General features: G+C 41.0%; 1 protein-coding gene across 2 annotated transcripts in view; it reads right to left on the reverse strand.

Annotated features, from left to right (window-relative positions):
• cd2ap (CD2-associated protein) overlaps positions 1 to 20,593 on the reverse strand; it is a 67,955-nt gene that overhangs the window by 16,469 nt on the left and 30,893 nt on the right. For both annotated transcript variants that reach the window (XM_078289824.1, XM_078289825.1), the window contains exons 5-12: positions 20,447 to 20,573; positions 18,956 to 19,134; positions 15,797 to 15,884; positions 15,082 to 15,176; positions 12,848 to 12,946; positions 11,633 to 11,686; positions 6,765 to 6,801; positions 4,466 to 4,528 (exon numbers count right to left, since the gene is read on the reverse strand). In XM_078289824.1, the coding sequence (XP_078145950.1) occupies positions 4,466 to 4,528; positions 6,765 to 6,801; positions 11,633 to 11,686; positions 12,848 to 12,946; positions 15,082 to 15,176; positions 15,797 to 15,884; positions 18,956 to 19,134; positions 20,447 to 20,573 (742 nt within the window). The remainder of the gene's footprint in view (positions 1 to 4,465; positions 4,529 to 6,764; positions 6,802 to 11,632; positions 11,687 to 12,847; positions 12,947 to 15,081; positions 15,177 to 15,796; positions 15,885 to 18,955; positions 19,135 to 20,446; positions 20,574 to 20,593) is intronic.

Genomic DNA, 20,593 nt, shown 5'->3' on the forward strand with positions numbered 1-20,593 from the left:
TCTAGCTGTGCGTTCAGACTGTGAGCAACACGATCAACAAGTCACCGAAAGTCCATTCATTTCCTATAGAGCTGAGTGACCATGGAAACTTGCCCAGTGTGTTGATGGTCAATAAGTTTGTTGACAGAGAAAAGTTGGTCACAGCTGAACTTTTCACGGTTATTATCAGTCAACAGCTAATTCAGATTTGCATGCTTCCTTCTTTCCCTGCCAATGTGTTTTCGTTCTATGAACAAAAGTTGTGCAAGATGGGCGAGAGGTTGATTACAGCCATTCAAAGCTTCCCAGTTCTCAACTTTTTTTTTTTCTTTTTTTTTCTTTTTTTAAGGCTACAGGAATAAACATCTCAATGGAATCTCTGAATGGTTGCATCCATCATTGAGGTTGATAAGTCATTTTATTGAGTTTTTTTTGTTTATTTTCGATTAATGCTTCCTAATTAGTGCCAGCTAGCAATGTTAACTTCTTAACACAATGTACCATTATGAAAGGCAATACCAGAGCAGCAAAAACACTTGATTTGCCTGTTCAAAACTTTGTAGCTACACAGATGCAATGGGAGCTCACAGTGTGAATGCCCTGTAGCTGGATAATTTCTCTGGACATGTCTGATTTTCAACACAGTGAACTAAAATATAAGGATTATGTTCATCTACAGAGAACTGATTCATGATAAAATACACCAATGTGTTTTAGTGGCGCTTGTGCAACAAGCAACATCTATACAAACACAAAACTTGGCCTATAGCGCACTGAAGCTAATTAGACCTTTTTCCACATCAAAGCAACAGTGTGATATATTCATCCCTGCTAATCTGCTGCTCCCTTCACACTGTACATAAATAAGCATTGTGGGACACAGAGAAAAGTTCACCATGCCCCTCAGGACTTCCTCAGACAGGGTTGGAGAGAAGGAAAGAAGGAAGAAAGGAAGGAAGGAAACAAGAACGTGGAGGAAATAAGATGAAAAAAAAAATAAAAGAGAACAGAGAGCAGAATAAAGATAAAAAGAGAAAGGGAGCGAGACGGCGAGATGGGTGGAGACAACTAACTGGATTTATAAACACTAATTGCTAATGTGAAGATTTTCACACAAAAAGATGTGGGTGGGTGTGAGAGAGAGAGTGTGTGGACACATGCATCTGCGCTCTGCGGCTGTGTGCAGCACCTCACACTGAATCTGTACTGGTTTAGTGTGTTGGAAAAGGTCAATCCTGAGATATGCAAGAAACCTCAACGGCGGAGATGACTTTTTCTGCTTTATTTAACCAGTGGGGGAAAAAAGAGTTAGCAGCTCTACTTAAATGGAACTGTCACAGTTCATCATTGGTGACGAGTGAGAGGGGACGTGCTCCTGCCGTCTTCACCTGACTGTAAATGTCAGCCGAGTTTTCTACCGAATCCAGAAAAATACATCATACATCGGCCTGACTTAGCCAACAAATCAAAAATGATTTTGATGGTTTTAGCACAGAACCCCATTATTGACTAAAACTCTCCTTCTTAGACCCATTCCAGATGAATCTTGATACGTGGTTAGAGAGTCAATAAATTATTGAGCAGGGAAACATTAATTTTTGATTGATCTGTTATACTGATCAATGTATGATTTAATTTTGTTTACTTGTTATGGTGTCCTTATTTTGACTTTGGTTGGGGACTCTTGGTGATAAAAAAAAATAAAAAATCACATTAGTTATCAATATTATCCAGTTATGAAACAGAAAATTGTTTCATATTTCTCTGGAGTTTGTTCAACATAAATGAACTTCTCGATGTCCCCGACATTTTATATTCTTTCAGCAATGGGAAAAATTGAACCCACTGCTAAAAATATAAAAATGTTCCATTCAACGCAACAGACAGACGACAGCAACAGAAAACAAGATATTTAGTCCTCATAGTATAAACCATCCAAGCAGAGACACTGTGGAAGTGACAGTACTTCTGTAAATTAGAAAGAATAAAGATGATATAAGAATAAAATGGTTGACATTGCATTGTAATGTTTGGTTTGCTGTAAACTCAAATTTATCACTCACCAAGTGTATGTGTGTATGAAAAGGCTGAGAATAATTATCATGAGAAAACAGACACATGCAAACATTATATATAAGTACATAATAATGTTTTCCCACATCATATTCTCATAGGTTTATCTTCATTATTTCTGTTATTGTTTTATTGGTTATAAATCACTTTATAATACTGCTTTAAAAAGTTCTATACAGCCTAACTCAAGCTTCTTATTTATTTCATCGCACAAGACGTCAACTCACACACACATAAGTAGGTCAGAGAAGCTTGCAAGGTGCATCAGATGCGGCACATACACACACATTGCACACACAATGCACAGGCAAGCATTTACAGAAACATACACACACACACACACACACCTCACTGACAACTCTGCAGCGATGGTGCAACCCTGCACTTACCACAGATGAAATGACAGAGCTTGCCTGAATGTCTGATGTGATTACATACTGGAATAAACTGCCTCTTACATCTGTGTAATCACAGAACAGCCATCGCAGAAGTGACTTGTTTGTTAAATAAGAGTGAAGGACAGGGAAAAGAAGATGGATGGAAGAGAGACAAAGAGAGACAGAAGGAAAGGGAGACAGACAGTAGCGACAAGGAAGATCCTGTGTATGTTTTTGTGTGAGCGAGACCAAGAGGGAAGGACAACGAACAGAACAGAAACAAATTGGCCTTATGAAACTTGTCTTTTTTTTCTGACCGTTGTGCAAACTCCATCTCAGCAGAAGATGCTTTCCTATGCTTTCTCTCAGAATGCCATTCATCGAGCACTTAGCAACCTTTTCAGGTATTTCACCCCATAGAGATATAACACGACACATGTGTTATATCTCTATGTTTCACCCACTCTGATTAGAATCACCAAATTATCGTCTAAACTGTTACTTTTGCAGGCAGGTTGACTCAAGCCCAACCACAGGAGAAGTCTGGTGATTGGTTATTATTACCTCGGGACCCCAAGAATTTTATCCCATCAATTATTACCCCGGTAATAATTCCAGCTGAAACTACCTACTGTATTTTGAGTTAACCTTGATGTCCTGGGCTATAATATTAATCCCCTCCAGATTGACATGCAGTGTTTCACATTACATCATATTACCGACTATCTCAATTATCTCAATTACAAGGGCCATATACTTATGAAACGGCGAAGTGACGTTGTGTAACACAGTCACACAGGCATGGCCCTGCATTACTTATCACTGTCCCGCAGTCAGTTATTTTACCGTGCGGATGACTGACTCACTGAATTTACCAATGTGCATGAGAAAAATCAAATTACTGACCTCAACTAGAAATACCAAGGCCAGAGACAGCTTAAGGACCCAATCTTATTCACAGAAACAATCTAGGGGATTTACAGGGGAGGGAAGGGAGGGAATGAAATAGGAATAAATGTACTTGCTTATGGACAGATCAACCTTGGTTGTTAAGGTTCTAGTTCACTTTTCCTTCCCTAGTCTTTGAACCAGAATTTGAACCAGCAACCTTCCAGTCATAAGCTTGCTGTCCTTTAACTATTAGGCCGTAGCCTGCAGTGGCAGACGGAGTGGATTTGAATGGAAGTATGTCGAGAGAGAGACCTTCCCACTTTTCCAAGCATCTGGTGCTGGAAATGAAGAGGAGTGTCAGAAGATGGATGGAGAATATATGGGCTGTTACTTTTTTTTTCTTTCCCCCAGAAAATCTTACCCAGACACCCACTTTTCTCAATGGTGCTGAGCAAGATTAAAAAATTGGATTTTCAAAGCAGGGCCGCACACACACCGTTTCAACCTGAAGTTTTGTTCTTGTGGAGCAGTGATACTGTGTGGGAGCTGAGGCACACTTTGAAAAATATATTAATTTGGGTTCACTGCACTCTTATCTTAAATTGGTACAACAGTACACCCCCCAGAATTCACATTAAAGGGTTTCTGCTCTCAAAGAAGCATACCCAAAGTCATTGACTATGCAAAAATAATGAGTTTATTAGCAAAAAGGAAGAACACAGCATTCAAGCCAACAGCAGTGTCTGAGTGACACTTGAATGTGAATCTAACTTTGAAAGTGATTTTGGGATGGGATCAGAGAGCAAAGGCAGCAAAGATGAAAAAATGGGGAGGAAGATAAGGAGGGAGGGGGAAAGTAGAGAAGGAACTGATAGGATTGATAGAAATGAGTGAGGGAATGAGGAAAAGGGGCAGTAAGGGATGGAGAGAAGGACTGAGGGAGGGAGCGATGAAGCAAAGGAAAAGAGATGGACAGCTAGAAAGATGGAGGAAGCGAGGAGCAAAGAAAGAGCGGTAACCTGGAAAGAGTCGGGAAAAAAACAAAGGAAAGCTAGAAAGAAGGTGAGGAAATGGGATGATGAGATGACACAGGGAGCGTAGAGTTGGAAAGGAGGGGTGAGAGAGATGGAGATGGAGAGTCCTACCTTTGTCCTCAGACCTGGTGTGCTGAGGTTTCTTGTCGGCACTGGGAACCTCCGGCTTGGGAGCTAAGAAACGAAACATGGTCCACAGTAAGTCTGACAGGTTACCAGACTCGTCTCTGTCTGACCTCACTGATTCAAGTCTGAACAGACTATGAGTAGGAACACACACACACACACACACACACTTTCACACACCTCTATTTCGCACTGACGGACAGACAGACATATACATAGACAGGAAGACAAACATACACACAGGCATAAACACACACACAAACACACACTCTGACACGCACACACCAAACGGCAACACAAAATAGTGGGCGGAAGATGTGAATGCGAACCTGTGCAGTACGCTACTTCCTCTGCAGACATGAAAAAAAAAAAAGTGCTACATCTTTGCAGAATTTTGCAAACTGTGGATGTTGGCAGCTCTTAGCCAACAGCAAACACTGAACCACCGTCAAAAGAAACAACGCAGCTTTTGAGTTGCAGGTCTGGTCAAATTATAAAGACGAGAACAGAGAACTTTATCAGGATCCACCATGACTATCTGTAGCAGTGTTTTCCTTGGCATTTTCCAACCAGAAGAAAACAAACAAAAGAAGACATCTGAACACAAACAGACAGGAGCATAAGCAAGGAAAAGCACAAAGCTGGAGCAAGGGCATAGGCATTAGTATGGACATATTCACTGAAAAATATACCAGTGTCTGAATTAGTGTCCGTGAATCGATTGATAACGCAGTGGGAAAAAAATAGCAAAATACTTGATATTTTGGTACAATTCATATATGGTTTGCAGGCAGGGTTTGAAAGAACAGGTACAGCTTTGCTACCGTTCCACGGCACATTTGTGGTTTTGCAAGCTTCAACTCGCTGACTAAAAACTGATTTCAAAACACGTTGTAAAAGTACACATATCAGCCATAATCCATCGCAGACAGGGTTGTGAATTGTAATCAAAAAGTTCTACCTTTTGGGTGATAAGATATCTATTTCCAATGGTATAAATGTATACAAGAGGACTGCGAGAGTTGAGAGTTGACGATTCATATATAGATATGATTTGTAGAAACTGATTTTCTGCTGTAAGCCAGGAGGAAGTTTGCACAGGAACAGAGCGAAGTGTCTGCCGTCTGCCTGACCTGAATTTGCCTCGATGCCGTGGCAACAGCAAATAACAAATCACTTCTACATAGTTTGCCGCAGCATAAATTCATTCAAGAATAAGGGTGATCTCATTAGAAAACAGGACATATGAAACAGATATTCAGTGAAAATTAGTGAGCCTTATAAATGCTGTCCTGGTGAACTCTGAACCCGGGTCTAATAAAGAAGCTGGAACGTATATGCATGTATTTTGGAATTGTAAAGAAATCTATTCCTTCTGGGAGAAAATACACTGGGCTGCTCAAGAAATTATTTTGGTCAACTTTGAAATGTCCCCTGCTTTGTACCTCCTTAATGCTTCTGTTAGTTCTGTCTTCAACTCCGAGAAAGAAACTGTATTTGTCACTATTGCATGAAGAACAAGAAATGTATTTTGTCTCAATGGGTTTCAAATACTAGTCCAAGTCTTAAGATGTGGATCCAGCAAATCACAGAGTTTCTGCCCTTGGAAAAAAACGTATGATCGCCTCTGTAAAAGCGATGCATTCTCTCTGATATGGTCTCCCCTTATAAAGTTTATTGAGACAAGACAATCACCTCCGCTTTAAGGGTAAACGATAGGCTATATCCCTACTCTCTTTCTCTTGCTTCCTTTTTTCCTTTCTTTCTCTCTAATTGGACCCACTCTTACTGGACCCACTAATGCCCTTTGACTTCCGTTTGATGAGACACATGTTAAATGTTCTCTCTAAACTCTATTAAGAATTCCAGATACATATGTGTACATAAGAGGTCTGCTGTGGTCTTTTTTTTTTTCCTATGTTAATGTAACGGGCCTATATGTTTGTGTATATGCCTGTTTTGTCTGGGGAGGTAGGTGTCTCTCGACCGTGTTTTTTTATTTTTATTTTTTTATTTTTTTTTCTTCTTTCTCGTTTTTTTTTTTTTGTCGCACATGTTAATTCTTTTGAGAAAAGCAAATAAAAAATATACATTACAAAAAAGAACCCGGGTCTTTAATTACAAGACTCATCAACTGGTCCACTTTTCTCACACTTCCCTCTGAGGTGACTGTGTTTAATGAGGTGAACTGGAGATAGTGTGTGTGTGTGTGTGTGTGTGTGTGCGTGTGTGTGTGTGTGCGTGTGTGTGTGAGGGTGTGAGGGGGGTTATGAGACTTCCTTACCTATGCTTTTTGATGGTGGTGGCGGCTTCTTCGGTCTCTGAGAGGGAGAGAAAGACAGACAAACTAGGTCAGGCTGACATTAAAGTGGACGATGACTCATTGAGATGCATTGACATTCATTACCTCAAATGCCAAAACACCATCATAGCGGCAGGGAGAGTTTTCACAAGCCAAGGAAAATCTAATAAAATTTGTGGTTCCAGGCTGGAATTCACAAACCTGTTCTTGTGGTAGGAGTACTGCGAGGGAAAATAAGTTAATTAGCCTCATGTAGGAAAACAACTATGTAAACCCAGTAGCATAGCATAGTGGTTTCAGTAGCATAGTGGTTTCCAACTAGTAAAGGAACTAGCATCGTTCCCTCCATCCTTCCCATCTACCCGCCTACTTTACAATTCTATATAATATTCATAATTCTTGTCTGAAACTCTAGATTTCCTCTTCTATAAATGTCAGTGTTATTCAATATTCTGAAGAGTGAATGATATACTAGGTATTTTCATTGCATGCATCCCAGGTTTTACAGTATATCAGCTTTATCATATTTAACACATTTCCGATCTGCTAAAAGTAGCTCTGCCTCTTTGACAGACTTGTTAATTTGTCGGTTTCCTGTGGTTTAGTTGTGAGTTGATGGGCAGCTGTCATGTCTGTGCAAGTGTGTGCGGCTTAGGAAATATTGGTTGTAATTGCATCAATCATAATTGCATTGCAATTATGATTGAAGTGAGTGAAACTACGTTGACTTTAAAAACTCCACCTTTCTGCACTTTTCTTATTGTATTTGTTGTTTTTTTTTTACCTTCTCTTTGTTCTGCTACTGTACTGTACATTGCTGCTGTGAAACCCGAATTTCCCCTAGGGGATCAATAAAGTGCATCTTATCTTATCTTATCTCATCTCACGAGCACCGAAAAACTGAGCTTTCAACTTCAAACCTCAGTTGCGTTCCCTTTCATTGTATAAATGCTTGTAAATGGAAAGTAACAGAACCTGGCACACTGTATGTATCTTAAGACCTACGAATTGCAAGACGTCACACATACCAACTGCCACCAGAGGGGCACTCATAATCCTATATGGTACTGTCATATAGGATTGGTTCATTATATTCCTCAGTGAAGCTGCGTTGACTGTAGCAGCGCGGAAACTAATAAACGAGATTTGGCCGATTCCCCTTTAAAGCAGACAAGGAGACTGACTCAGGCTGTATTATGTGATTCTGGGAAAAGGTGCTTCTGCACTGGCATACAAACCCTTGTTTACCACACTGTAAGGACACCAATCAATGGAGATGAAGCAGACTATTGACTTTGGTATTCTCTTTCTTTTTGTTATTCTCTCTCCTGCACACATAGTTGGGTGTTTTGTTGCAATTTGGGGTGTGTCAATTGGCTCACAGCATAAGACTGATGAATTTCCTTATTTTCTAGGTGAACCATTGTCAGGTGTAATCGACCTTACTCATGTTTGTGCATTAGCGTTATGCGGCAAAGCTTGTATATCGTGTGGCTTTTAGCGCTTTTCCTTCTCCCTCTGGACTAGTGTGCAAGTAGTTTCTGAAAATGCTACTTTTTGACATCATCATTATCATCATCATCGTAATCCCTTTCCACGGCAAATGGGAGTCAGAGAATCTGCATCTTGAACAATCAGCAGTAATGGGGTGACTGCTGACAACCATAAAATATACAAGCCATTTACAATCCAATCACATTATGTAAACATACCGTCTGTGAACACACAATCACGCTGATCAAAATACACTTTGGTGCCTTGAATGTCATCCTGCCACAGGGGCAATTTTCTGTTTTGTGCACTCACACAATCACACCCACACAAAAGAACACTTTCAATTATTTCACATAATTGAAAGTGTGGAAAAATGTATACAGATAGTCCTCACTGATTCTCAGCTTAGCTATAAGTACCACTGCTTCAATACCTGATTTTTATAACCATTAAATAGCATAACACATAATTTAAAGGGTAACTTTGGTGTTTTTCAACCTGGACCCTATTTTCCCATCTTTTTGTGTCTAAGTGACTAAAGGGGACAACAATTTTTCAAATTGGTCCAGTATTGAGCGAGATCGCATCAGCCGGCAGCCGCGAAACGAGCTGCAATGTAATCCGACGGGGCAAATCGCGTGTAACCAAGTCTCGCGAGAGTTGAGTTGTTGCAGGAAGTTACACACAGATCCGGATCAAGCGAAAGGTAAAGAAAAACGTTTCATTCCTCTGTAGGGTCCTTTCCATAATGTTGTCAGACACTTATAATAACAATCTGAGCCTGTCAGTGGCAAAAACAAGCACTTTTAGTGGACGGTTCACATTTGCCCCGTCGGATTACTAGGGATGCACCGATGCCACTTTTTCAATGCCGATACCGATTACGAGTATGAAAGTTTAAGTATCGGCCGATACTGAGTACCGATCCGATCCATTACTTTTACTGAACAGTGCAGGCTTACTTCCTTAGTTTGGGGTCAATGGACAAAATTATTGAGATAAAATCCTTGTTTTTCCCACTGTTTGAGAAATACAGGCTTCTACGTGCCACAAATGCATAAAATCAAGACAGTTTGCTTTTATTTCTTACATGTTACTCATGGCTTCCGGTATCAGATTTTAGTCTTGGGTAAAATCTCCAATACCGATATTCCATTTTAGCCTGGTATCGGCACCGATACCGATACCAGTATCGGTATCGGTGCATCCCTACGGATTACATTGCAGCTCGTTTCGCGGCTGCCGGCTGACGCGATCTCACTCAATACTGGACCAATTTCAAAAATTTTTGTCCCCATTAGTTACTTAGACACAAAAAGTTGGGAAAATAGGGTCCAGGTTGAAAAATACCGAAGTTACCCTTTAATGTCAGTGAAATTACAGTTCGCTTATCATTTTGAATGTGCAACTACACATAATGGTTGTGCTATCTACCAAATGGGGCAAATTACCACCGATTAAATGATAATTGGTCTCATCTCTGCCTCGGACATCTTTCAGGAAGAGAGAGACAAGGAGAAAGACAGAGGGAAAACCAAGCAATCTGTGGGAACTTGAGTGTGTGTACGTGTGCGTGTGCGTGTGTGTGTGTATACACGTGAGGGAGAAGAAAGTAAATTATTGATGGCTGCAGTATTCTGAGCATGTCAGCTCCTTCCCCTCTCCTTTCCTCTCCTCCCACTCACTCCCACTTCTGTCTCTGAACATTTGACCAGTGTTTATCAACCTGCCTGCCACATGAGTTCAGCTCATCTTGTTCCTACAGGGCAAAAAGAGACACAACGGCTGTTTGTTGGCATAATGAAGTGAGTCAGTGGTTATCAGCAGCTCACGCCCGAGCCCAGGCTTCAGTCAGGCCTTTAGGCTTTCCCACCGCTCACACTACGGGCTTCTTGCTCATTTTTACCTCCTGGACTTTTTCTGAGCTACAGGAGGCTTGGGGCACATTTTAGGGATGGACGGGATTTAATAGTAAGAATCATCTGCTAAGCTGTGCATTAAAACAAACATTCAAGGTACAGCGTCTTTGCGTTTGCTCTTAATACATGTTTTAGTGTAGGTGAGATTAAGAGCGAAGTATTCAATGACAACTTCTTTTCACTTCAAAGTGCTTGTGTAAGTTGATGGAGGCTTGCATTAGAGGCTCAAAGCAACAGTTTCACGTTAAAAAAGAAATGCGCCATTTGGCTAATTACCGTTGAATTCCTAACTTCCAGTAGCCTGAATCACTGAACTCAAAGAGCAACACCTTCTTCAACCTTCAGCAGGCCTGTGTGTGTGTGTGTGTGTGTGTGTGTGTGTGTACTGTCTACAGTCAATGGAAGGTCAGGACTGAGCACAGGAGGTAGTGTGTGCTATACTCTAAGTGGGCATATAACAAGAGGAGTGGGCGTATAACCAGAAGGTCTACCAGATCAGCTGGGAGAGGGACATAAATGAGTAAACCTCTCTCAATAACTACTGCCAAGGCGAGCTTAAAGCCCCCATGAAATTAACTCTCATTACTTTTACTTCCTGGAAAACAGAGTATCTTTAATGTTGACCTCATGCTGCACCAGTAGGCGTAAATTTCTAACCAATAAAACCATCAGATTCTTTAACAATCCCGCCCCTCCCATCGAATAAAACTGCCTTTCTCTCCCTGACTGATATTCCATTGGTTTAGACTTTTGAATGATCCCTGGATGCATCAAATCCAGGAAGGAAAGATGCCATTTCATGGGGTCTTTAAGCAAGGCACTAAACCCCATAAACACCCAAATACTCCAGTGCAGCTGCTCAGTGACCAACAGTAGAAGGCTGCTGTATCTCCTAGCTGCTACGATCCTCTCCTCTCCTCTCCTCTCCTCTCCTCTCCTCTCCTCTCCTCTCCTCTCCTCTCCTCTCCTCTCAGCTGATATGTGGTGGCACTCTGCTGCAAATGAGCTCACACTTCCATTTCCAAATTTCATACTTTTTCCAGACGTTAATTTCTTTGACGTAACTTGAATGTACCGATTGGTGTTCAATATGGTGTGTGCTGAGAGTGGCAGGGCAATATGAGGGTCAACTGGGCCATAATTCTCCACAACAAAAATCACAATATGTGAAATATAAGTGGGTCTTTTCCATTCTTTCCCACACTATTTGTGCAATTCTCAAAACCTTGAAATTACGAAATTAATTTTCTACACTATCCAGACAGGTAGGAACACTGTGAGCTGTCCTGTATCGGTCAACAACATTCTGGTTCTTGAGGAGCTGAGTTGGGTAAGCTATCCTTCATCAGTCTAACTGCTTTTAAAGTGTGTTATCAGCATGCTGTGGAGCGAATACATTGTAATTCTGCAGACACATCAGTAGCACAGATGACTTACCTCTTCTGAATCCTGCTTGGGAGATGATTTCACCGACCCTCTCGACGTGGGAGCCTGTAACATGAAAGAATACATAATATATTTATAATGTGGCATTTGGGAGAAATATCTCACTTTCTTCACTAATGAGAGGCTTTTTTACGCTCCTCACACGCACATGGAGGGAAGAAGGGGTTAGGAACTAAATAAACTCAGTCTTAATAGAAATCAGACCCACTCCCAGATTACTTACACTGTCAGCTCACCACGCTGCTTATATGACCTGGAAACCCATTTCAAAAGCTGAAGCAGTGATCATCAAAGACTCCCAGATAGAATACTTATTGATTGAACCTCTTTAACCAAAAAGGCATATGGCTGACTATCAAGAAGCCTTATTATCCACATGGAAAGGCTTCACAATAAATCAAATAGGGTTGTTGCATTTGTAATGGTTGTCTCTTGTCCCCACTGGGCATTAAGATTTTTGTTTTACGGCTCCAGTTTGGCTCAGTCAAGACATAAAGGCAAATCCACTCTAGGCTCCCTAAACATTTTCCATTTCACAATTCCATACTTTTTCCAGACCTTGTAGGCAGGTCACAGCCAGGTTTAGAAAAAAAAAAAAAAACGGAAAGCTCTCTGAGAAACACACACCCTAACGCTCACCCCCGTTTCCCCCGCCTCCCTCTGACCCGCCTCCGCTGCCCCTCCCTCATACATACATACATAGGCAAATAATAATTTTAAAAAGCAAATAACGGAGCAATGCCGTTATTAATATTGCTGAGATTTTGATATATTAGCATACTTAATATGGGGATTATATGTGCTCAATTAAAAAAAACTGGCAATCTCGAAATCCGTCCTACCGTGGCTTTAACTTCTTGACACAATTTAAAGGTTTTGGTCACCTGTCCACTCGGCCATATCACTCCAACAATGTAGATAATTATTCATAAGAACAAATATCAAAACATGTGAAATGACAGTGGTTCTACAAGTGAATAAACTGTGCAGTCATACGTGTAACAGGGCTGAACACTGAAGTTTTATTCCCTACTTTTCCAGACTTTTTTGTGCAATTCAAAAACTTTTCAGACCGATGTAGGAGCCCCGACTCACAAAAAGACACAAAAAGCTACGACAAACACAGTACATTTCCACATGCACAAAATATAATTATTCATAATAATCCGAAGATAATGTTAATTTTCTTAATTTCTCTGATCTCACCTCTTTCTCTGCTTCGGAAATCATGGTTACAAAGTTGTCGGGGAAGACGCCCTCTCTGCCGCCGATCTCCCCTCGCCACCAGCCTGGCTCACCTGTGTCCTGTTACAGAACCAGCAGAACGGGGGGTGAAGAGTAGAAGTGCATTCATGGCCTTTGCTTCGCTCACTCCGTCTCCTTCAGTCTCAATAAATTATTTATTATTATTATTATTATTATTACATTTTGTAGTATGAAGAAGAATCTCACAGCAATAATAATTGCTAATTTCTACTAATTTGACTTTAAAAAAGCCGCTTCCAAGGTACTGAACGACTCTCTCTTCTGTATAAGGGAGGAAGAGATAAAGTGAAAAGATGGATACTGAAAGGGGCTCAGCAGAACAAAACAAAATAAAATAAACTGGACAGAGTACACCTGCATCCATTTCTAAATCCAACTAAACAATGAAAACAAATATTTTCTACTAAACCAAATAGCACAAAGGTTCATTAAATCCATTCAAATCATCCACTTTGAAGCATGATATCTGACCATTTCACAGGCACTTCTCTAAAGTCTCCACTAGATGGCATTACATTTCTAAAATATCTTGGTAGTGAAATCGGAGCCGTCATGATTATGTGTCACCGTCTGCCTGTTATTAAATAACAAACCATGAGTCAGGCTCATCATACCTCGACAACATCTCAGTGGCAGCTGAGCCGAGCCAGCTGAGCCTGTCTAGCGCTATGTGTTGGCTGGACGCCCGGTGACGGCAGTAATCGTTTACTCCTGAGTGTGAGAGTCTACAAGGAGGACCGGGGGCCAATTCTCTGGATTAAGTCAGTGAACTGAGAAGGCCAAGTAAGTCTAAGACACTGTTTTTCAAAACCTGGCTTGGGACCAAAAGACGTCTTGACCACTGGACGAGTTATCATTCTCTTTGTTTATTAACTATTCATGTCTTTAAATTACTGATGAATAAATGTTTGTAGGACGGAAGGCAGAAGTGCGACACAGAGGTGCTTAACTGCTTCTTGAGTTGCTACAGCACATTGACAGTTAATTACTGAGGCTGAATTGTAGAGGAGGCACAATCATGTCTTAAAAACAGAGGAGAGAAGCAACAAAAAAAACAGCCCTCCCCTCTTCTTGCTACTTACACAACAAACACACCATTTATTTGTAAATGCCTCGCCAAGGAAGAAACAGAGAGAGGTGAGGTTGCCCACTTTAAGGCTAATTCACACCATTAAGACTTAACCAGCCTAATGTGACTCTGGGGGGGGGGGGGGTGGTCCCATCAACAACATGGGCTGGAGAACACAGATCAGCATATAGAGATCTGAGGCTATCTGTCTCTCGCTCAGGATAAAAATAACCTCTGTGTCCACCTGCAGAGACGCATACAGGCAGAGAGGGAAATGAACACATTTGATGAGCTCAGTGGATCACTTCCTTTCTTTGAGAGGTAAATAAGTGTCTGCACAGATTGGTGTGCTGCCTTCCCTAAACACGTATGACTTTGAGTAAAAAAGCAAGAGGCTCAGTTCCTCTCTGTCTGCAGAAACTCTTACCACGCTCCACATGAAGAGCGTCTCAAGTCCAAAACAAGACAAATGCTGGAGAAGTGCCACCTACTGTTGCAGAAAATAATTGCTGGCATCACAGGTTTAATGGTGTATTTACTTTAGTAGGTATCTTTACAACTTTGATAACAAACAGTAGCAGTTTTAAGGGAGGAATTATCTTTGTTTTGTCTTTTGTTTAAATTTTACACTTCATTATGTGTAACGTTTTAGAATGACGCCGTCCATATGATCCGAACACGTGTCTCTTACAAGGGGAATTTCGGTTAGTTCAGCTCCTGGTTTTCAATGTGCTTTCTCTCTGTTATGGGGCTTTGATGTTCAGTTCAGAGGGAAGTCAGCATTACCAAATGAATTCCCGCTGATGAAGGCTTAGTGCTGAAACGCGATCGTTTCTTTGTCTGCTGCTGTGCGTTATAATAAGCATTTGTAATTAATTTGGTAGTGCGAACTTCCATCCTTTTTTGAATCTGTAGCCTGAAGACATCAAAAAGAGTTTGGAGTTGAGCGAGCAATTTCTTTATTCTCAGTTCAAGACAGTTCAGTGGTGGTTTCACAGCAAAAACAAATAGTAACTGAACTTTTGCACTGTTGTAAAAGAAGCCCACTTGTTTTGTTTTGCCACTGATTTGACCACATTCAGCATATAAACCAGCGGGAGCTCACCTTGCTCAGGATATGGATGACATCACCGTCTCTCAGGCTCAGCTCGTCCTCGTTCGTGGCCTCGAAAGTAAAGGTGACCTTACAGTACTCTTTTGCTGAGGAAACAGGAACAGTGGGGTTTCAACAGAGGTACAGTGCGCAATGTTTTCACATGAAAAAGAAAAGCAGAGAAGGAAGCAGCATAACAGCATAATGGATGTACATGTATACAGTTTGCATGTCAGATAAGCACAAACACATCTACACACACAAACACACACAAGCCTAAAATCCACGTTCTCCTTAAAGCTGTGTTACACAATTTTGTGTACCTCTAAAATGTCAAAAAGCTTCTCACATGTAGCATTGAATAAATTAAGTGGTTTAAGAGGGAAACTGAATCCCTAGAATACTGTTTGAAGCTAGAAAGTAAATGTTAAGATATGTGGATCCTCATTCTCCAACCACATGTACAACACAAGGTTTACCACTCATTCAAATTGTCATTTTTTCATTTTCACTTGGAGGGATACTTGACATTTTGAATTTTAGTTCATTAAGTTCCTAACGATGGCTAGTGGTGTCCCTTGACTTCAAATAATGCTAACAAGCCAATATTAGAAGCAACCAGGATAAATGGAGAAACTTTTTAACCTTTTAAGTATCTGGTGACAAAATAACCAAGTAACACTCAACATGTCAAGGTATCCCTTTAAGTGCCTTTACTGTCCTTTACCTTTCGATTTGCTGTCTCCGTCTGTTCTCTGGGAGTCTGTCGGGTTGGAATGGGCGGGCTTTGGAGCGGATGGTAATGATGGGATTGGCTAAAATGAAGCAAACCACACAGATGGAAATGATTTATTGGACATGATCGGATGTGCGGCGTAATGTGGAGGCAACTTGTGTCTGAACCGAATGGGTTGAGCGATCTGACCGTGACTCCATGTGAATGCCTTCATGTCACTGGCCGGTTGAGAATGATGCTGTTAATAATGTGGTTAGTTGGTATGGTGCCAAAATCATCAAAGCAGGGGTGGAAGGGGGGCATGAAAAAACAGATATTACTGAAAGATAGCAAACAGTGAAACACAACAGGTTTGTGGTGTTTTACCTTTTCTGCTGCGTAAGGAATGTCTTATGTTAGAACTTGTAAGTGATGATGAGTATTTGAGTCACAAGCAAGCAGACAGACAGCATGGCACTACAAAGGATGAAACTGAAAGGAATACTGAGAGATTTCCTTTTTTGGTTTTAAATATGTATTGGCCAGGTACTTTGCGGTACTGCCACCAGACCTGTATCAAACAGTAACAGCAATTAATTCTTAAGTGTTTGTTTTAACTTGCTTAAAGTACCAGATGGGCGTAGTTTTACACTTAGGATAATACAGTGAGTGCCAGAAAGTTTAGACAATCACAAGAAAGCATCTGAAAGACATTTTAGTATCGACTTTTGCTGTGAGTGACAACCTGACACCACCTGAATTTCCCTGATGTAAACTCCACCCATTGGATACTCCAAGCAGATTAAAAGAAACACTGCAAATTATTTGCAAATAAAAAAATTTCCAGATCCGATTTACAAGTCTGTTAAAACTACATTATCATTGCTCATTGAAACTAATGCATTTCACTGGCTCCTATCTCTCATCAGCTTGCAGCTAGCCGTATCCATTGACTTCAATAAGAAACGCAGGCCACAGTAATAGCCACTTTTAAGGTAGCTGGAGGATAAATGAGCAAACTTAATTCCAATAATGTGAAAAACCCGGCCAAAAATGGTGAAAATGTCACAGCATCCCTTTGATTTCACTGGCAAGTCGCTGTGTCTTTGATACTGCTACAGGGAGAGAGGAGAGCAGCGAGTGGATTATGTGGGTTAGCCGAGGGCAAGATGAAGGTATCCTATGCTGTGAAGAGGAGAGGTGCAGACTGCCAGTACAAGGCCATGCGACATGTGGCGGTATGTGAGGAGTGGAGGAGAGTGAAGGGAGCCGTGTTAGGGGTGAAAGAGGGAGAGAGTGAGGCTGTCGTAAAGAAGAGAGAAAGGGAAAAGAGGGGAGAGTTTCAGAAGGGAGTTACATGCCAACTAATCAAGCAGCTAGCCTATGTTATCTGTTATAGGTCACTATGTAAAATCAATATGCCATTGGCCTGAGTATGTCCTCATCAAGGCTTTTACATGTTTTCCATATCAAAATTCAGACTTTTTCCAGACCCTAATTTCAGGACTAGATTAGAAGACTGGACATGCTGTACGCTAATAATGACAGGGAAATGTGACTGCAAAGGAGTTCACATTACTCTATAGCAGAAAATAAATAAAAACAAAGAAAAAACTAATATTCCAATATGTGAAATGACAGTGGGTCTGCAAACATACCCACCGTTCCTTGAGGGATCAACAAAGTTCATCTTATCTTCTTGTGTGGTTATATGTGCATCAAGACTGAACAATAGCATTTTGCAAACTTTTTGGGGTAAATCCAAAGACCTGGACATCGTGAAATTCATTTTCCACGCTATTCCACATCGGTGTAGGAGTCAGTATACAGTAAAACAGCTGGCTAGGACGATATTGGTGAAAAGGAAGCTCCGATCTAAAATTTCAGACTGAGATGCTATTTCCAGTTGGAGTTATGTGAACGAAGACAGAATGTCTGTATTCACAACAAACAAAAAGTTCACATCAATCTGGATGTGCCAGTTTAGACAGTAAATAAGGGTGAACAGACCTCCGAAATCATATTAGGCAAATCACTGTCAGACTGGACAGGGAAACTGTCTCCACAACAATAAGCTAGCTCTAAATATAAAAGGGTCACATGGTCTAAACAAGGAACTGCTTGTACATGTAGGAAAGTAATGTTAATGGGACTAATTTCATCTTTTTGCAAATAAATTGACCTTGTCAGCACACCTCAACTAGACCAGAATAACATCACTGGCCCCAATCCAATGGAAATCCAAAGGGTTTTCTTGTCCATATAAAACAACTGAAAAATAAATGTTGAATGTTAACAAAGAAAAAAATCAGAATTGGCCCATCCAAGACCAGAAATTTGTTGCACATGCCAAGAAACAAAAACAATGAAAACCCACTGTCCTGTTATGGATTTGTGATAATACAGAGCTGATGTGGCCCTGTAGCAAAACAACTCGTGGTTGTGACTCCTCTCATATGACTCAAACTGACCAAAATTATTTTCTTCAGAGTTGAAATCAAGTGCTAAATCAAATCTATTGTTAAGGAATTAAGGAGTACTTCAGTTGCCGTACTGAACACAGTACAATGAGGAATTTGTTTCTTTGCACATCTCTCTGTGAAAACATGTAGATGTGTGCATTTCAGCAGAGGTGTCAAAGTGCTAATGGCATCAGGAACTAAACTGTGAAGTTCTGTGAAAAGCTTCTCTCTCTCTCTCTCTCTTAACAACCAATATATTACTGCATAGAGTCCTAATTTTGTACTTTGTTTAAACAAATGAAAAACATAGAAGGGGTGAGGTCATTTCACTTTTGAACACAATTCAGATGGTTTCAAGAATGTTGTTGAAACAAATGATAATATCTTGAAACAGATGTCTTATTTTAAGATACTGCCATACTGTCCAATACCAAGGTACTTTTTCAGTACCAGTACTATGTGCAACACTACTCCACAGGGATTTGATGTAGACTGATTAGAGCACTAGACTCTGTTCTGTTGATTCAAACTACCTGTAACCAACTAGGAGTTTTTTTCATCTAATATTTCTGCATGTTGTACTCTCTATTTCTATGTGTCACTTCTGTAAAATGTACAGAAAGGACAGAACATCATGCTTTTCATTTCTTGTGTTCGTTGTTTTCCAAGCGCACGGTGTAACCTGCGAGAGGCGGTGCATCACACTCACTTTGTCCTTCTTCTCCTCTGTTTCGGGGCTGGGCAGCCGGACCCTCAGCTTGACCGACCCTTCTCTGAAAATGTCTCCGAAGCCGACCCCTCGGATCTTCTTGGGCTGGGCGATGACTCCGTTCCCCGGGGAGGAGTGAGGCGAGGTGGGGGTGACAGCGGCGTCCTTACCACTTCCGTCTGGGGAGCGGAGGTTAAAGGGCGAGAGAGAAGGTGACTAAAGGCAGTCTACACATCCTACTGCTTTCTTTCCTGCTGCTCCACTCCCATTTGTTTGGGAAATCCACATTCTGTTCTCTTTCTAGCCACCAGAAGGGGCTAAGATTGTGTTTGTGCAAAAACAAATCTGTATAACATTCGAATAAAGACTGAAAAGGAATTTAAAAGAATGTCTGCAGCGCTAATGCAGGACAGATTAAAGATGGGAGACTTGTAGTGTGGCTAGCGCTGCATAACATTCCCACTCATTACACCCATCACATCTATATAACATTAGCTTACATCAACATAAAAGTCCACACCCATGCATAGTTGCAGGCAAAGGCACAAAAAAACACACGCACATTCAAATCAAACATGGCCCAACACACACATACTCCTACAATATCAGACCTACAGCTGTTCATCCTCAAATGCGTGCACACACACCACAAATAGCTGTTTAAAGAACTACTGTACCTCCTAGTCATATAAAAAGCAGACAAAAGGTTTGGAGAGATCGAGCCGCCAAACTAAATCCTTAACTAGCTAGCCTGCCTGTTGAGGCTTGTTCCACCTGAGCTGCAATCAAACCTGAATAGCTCGATTACTAAACTTAGTCTTACTTATATTTCCTTCTGCAAAAGGAACAATGCGGAAACTATGTTGAAAAGCTTTTCACAAACAATACTCCAATATCTCAACCAGACAAAAGAGAAGACAAACGGAGAAGTGCAGAAAGTAATCCGTCTGACCTCTGAACCATTATTTTAAGCGGACCTTGCCTTCATGGTGATACTGGAGCCAAGCTGCAGTCACACATGTGCAACTGTATCACTAAATTTTCTCCCAGTTTCACTTCATAAACATGAGTAGAAAACGTCCTACAACCAGCAACAATGGCTGACTGATTCCCAAATTCTCCAGCGATTTCCCCCAGTCACCAAACAGATTTTTACAATAAAAAATAAACTGCAGAATGTTGGTTGGTTTGTGTGATCTGCTGAAGAGAGCTGGCTGAATGAACAAGCAGTAAAAACAGACAGAATTTACCACCGCTATTCTGGGAGCTCGTGTCAATATCCCTGAACAAATGTCAAAAATCGAAAAGACTTCACACAGAATAACAATCACATTTAAGTCAAAGAAGAATAGAAAGATGGAAAACCAGATAGCAGGAATCTCTTTGCTGTCGTGATACTGTGTCAACTCAAGCATATACAATTCCAGCACTGCTTCTCCAGTATCATTACAACCAGGATGTACTCTTCACATTGTTCTCTCTCTCTCTCACCTGTCTCGTCTGCTGTGGCGTCGTTGGACTCTACCTCCTCTCCTGTCCCGTCCACCTCTTTGACAAAGTTGGAGGGAAAGAGTCCCGACTTGCCGTTCGCGGTGCCGCTCCACCAGCCTTCTTCAACCTGCACACACACACACAACA

The sequence above is a fragment of the Centroberyx gerrardi genome, chromosome 18, assembly GCF_048128805.1.
Source record: "Centroberyx gerrardi isolate f3 chromosome 18, fCenGer3.hap1.cur.20231027, whole genome shotgun sequence".
In the NCBI taxonomy this organism is placed as follows: Eukaryota; Metazoa; Chordata; class Actinopteri; order Beryciformes; family Berycidae; genus Centroberyx; species Centroberyx gerrardi.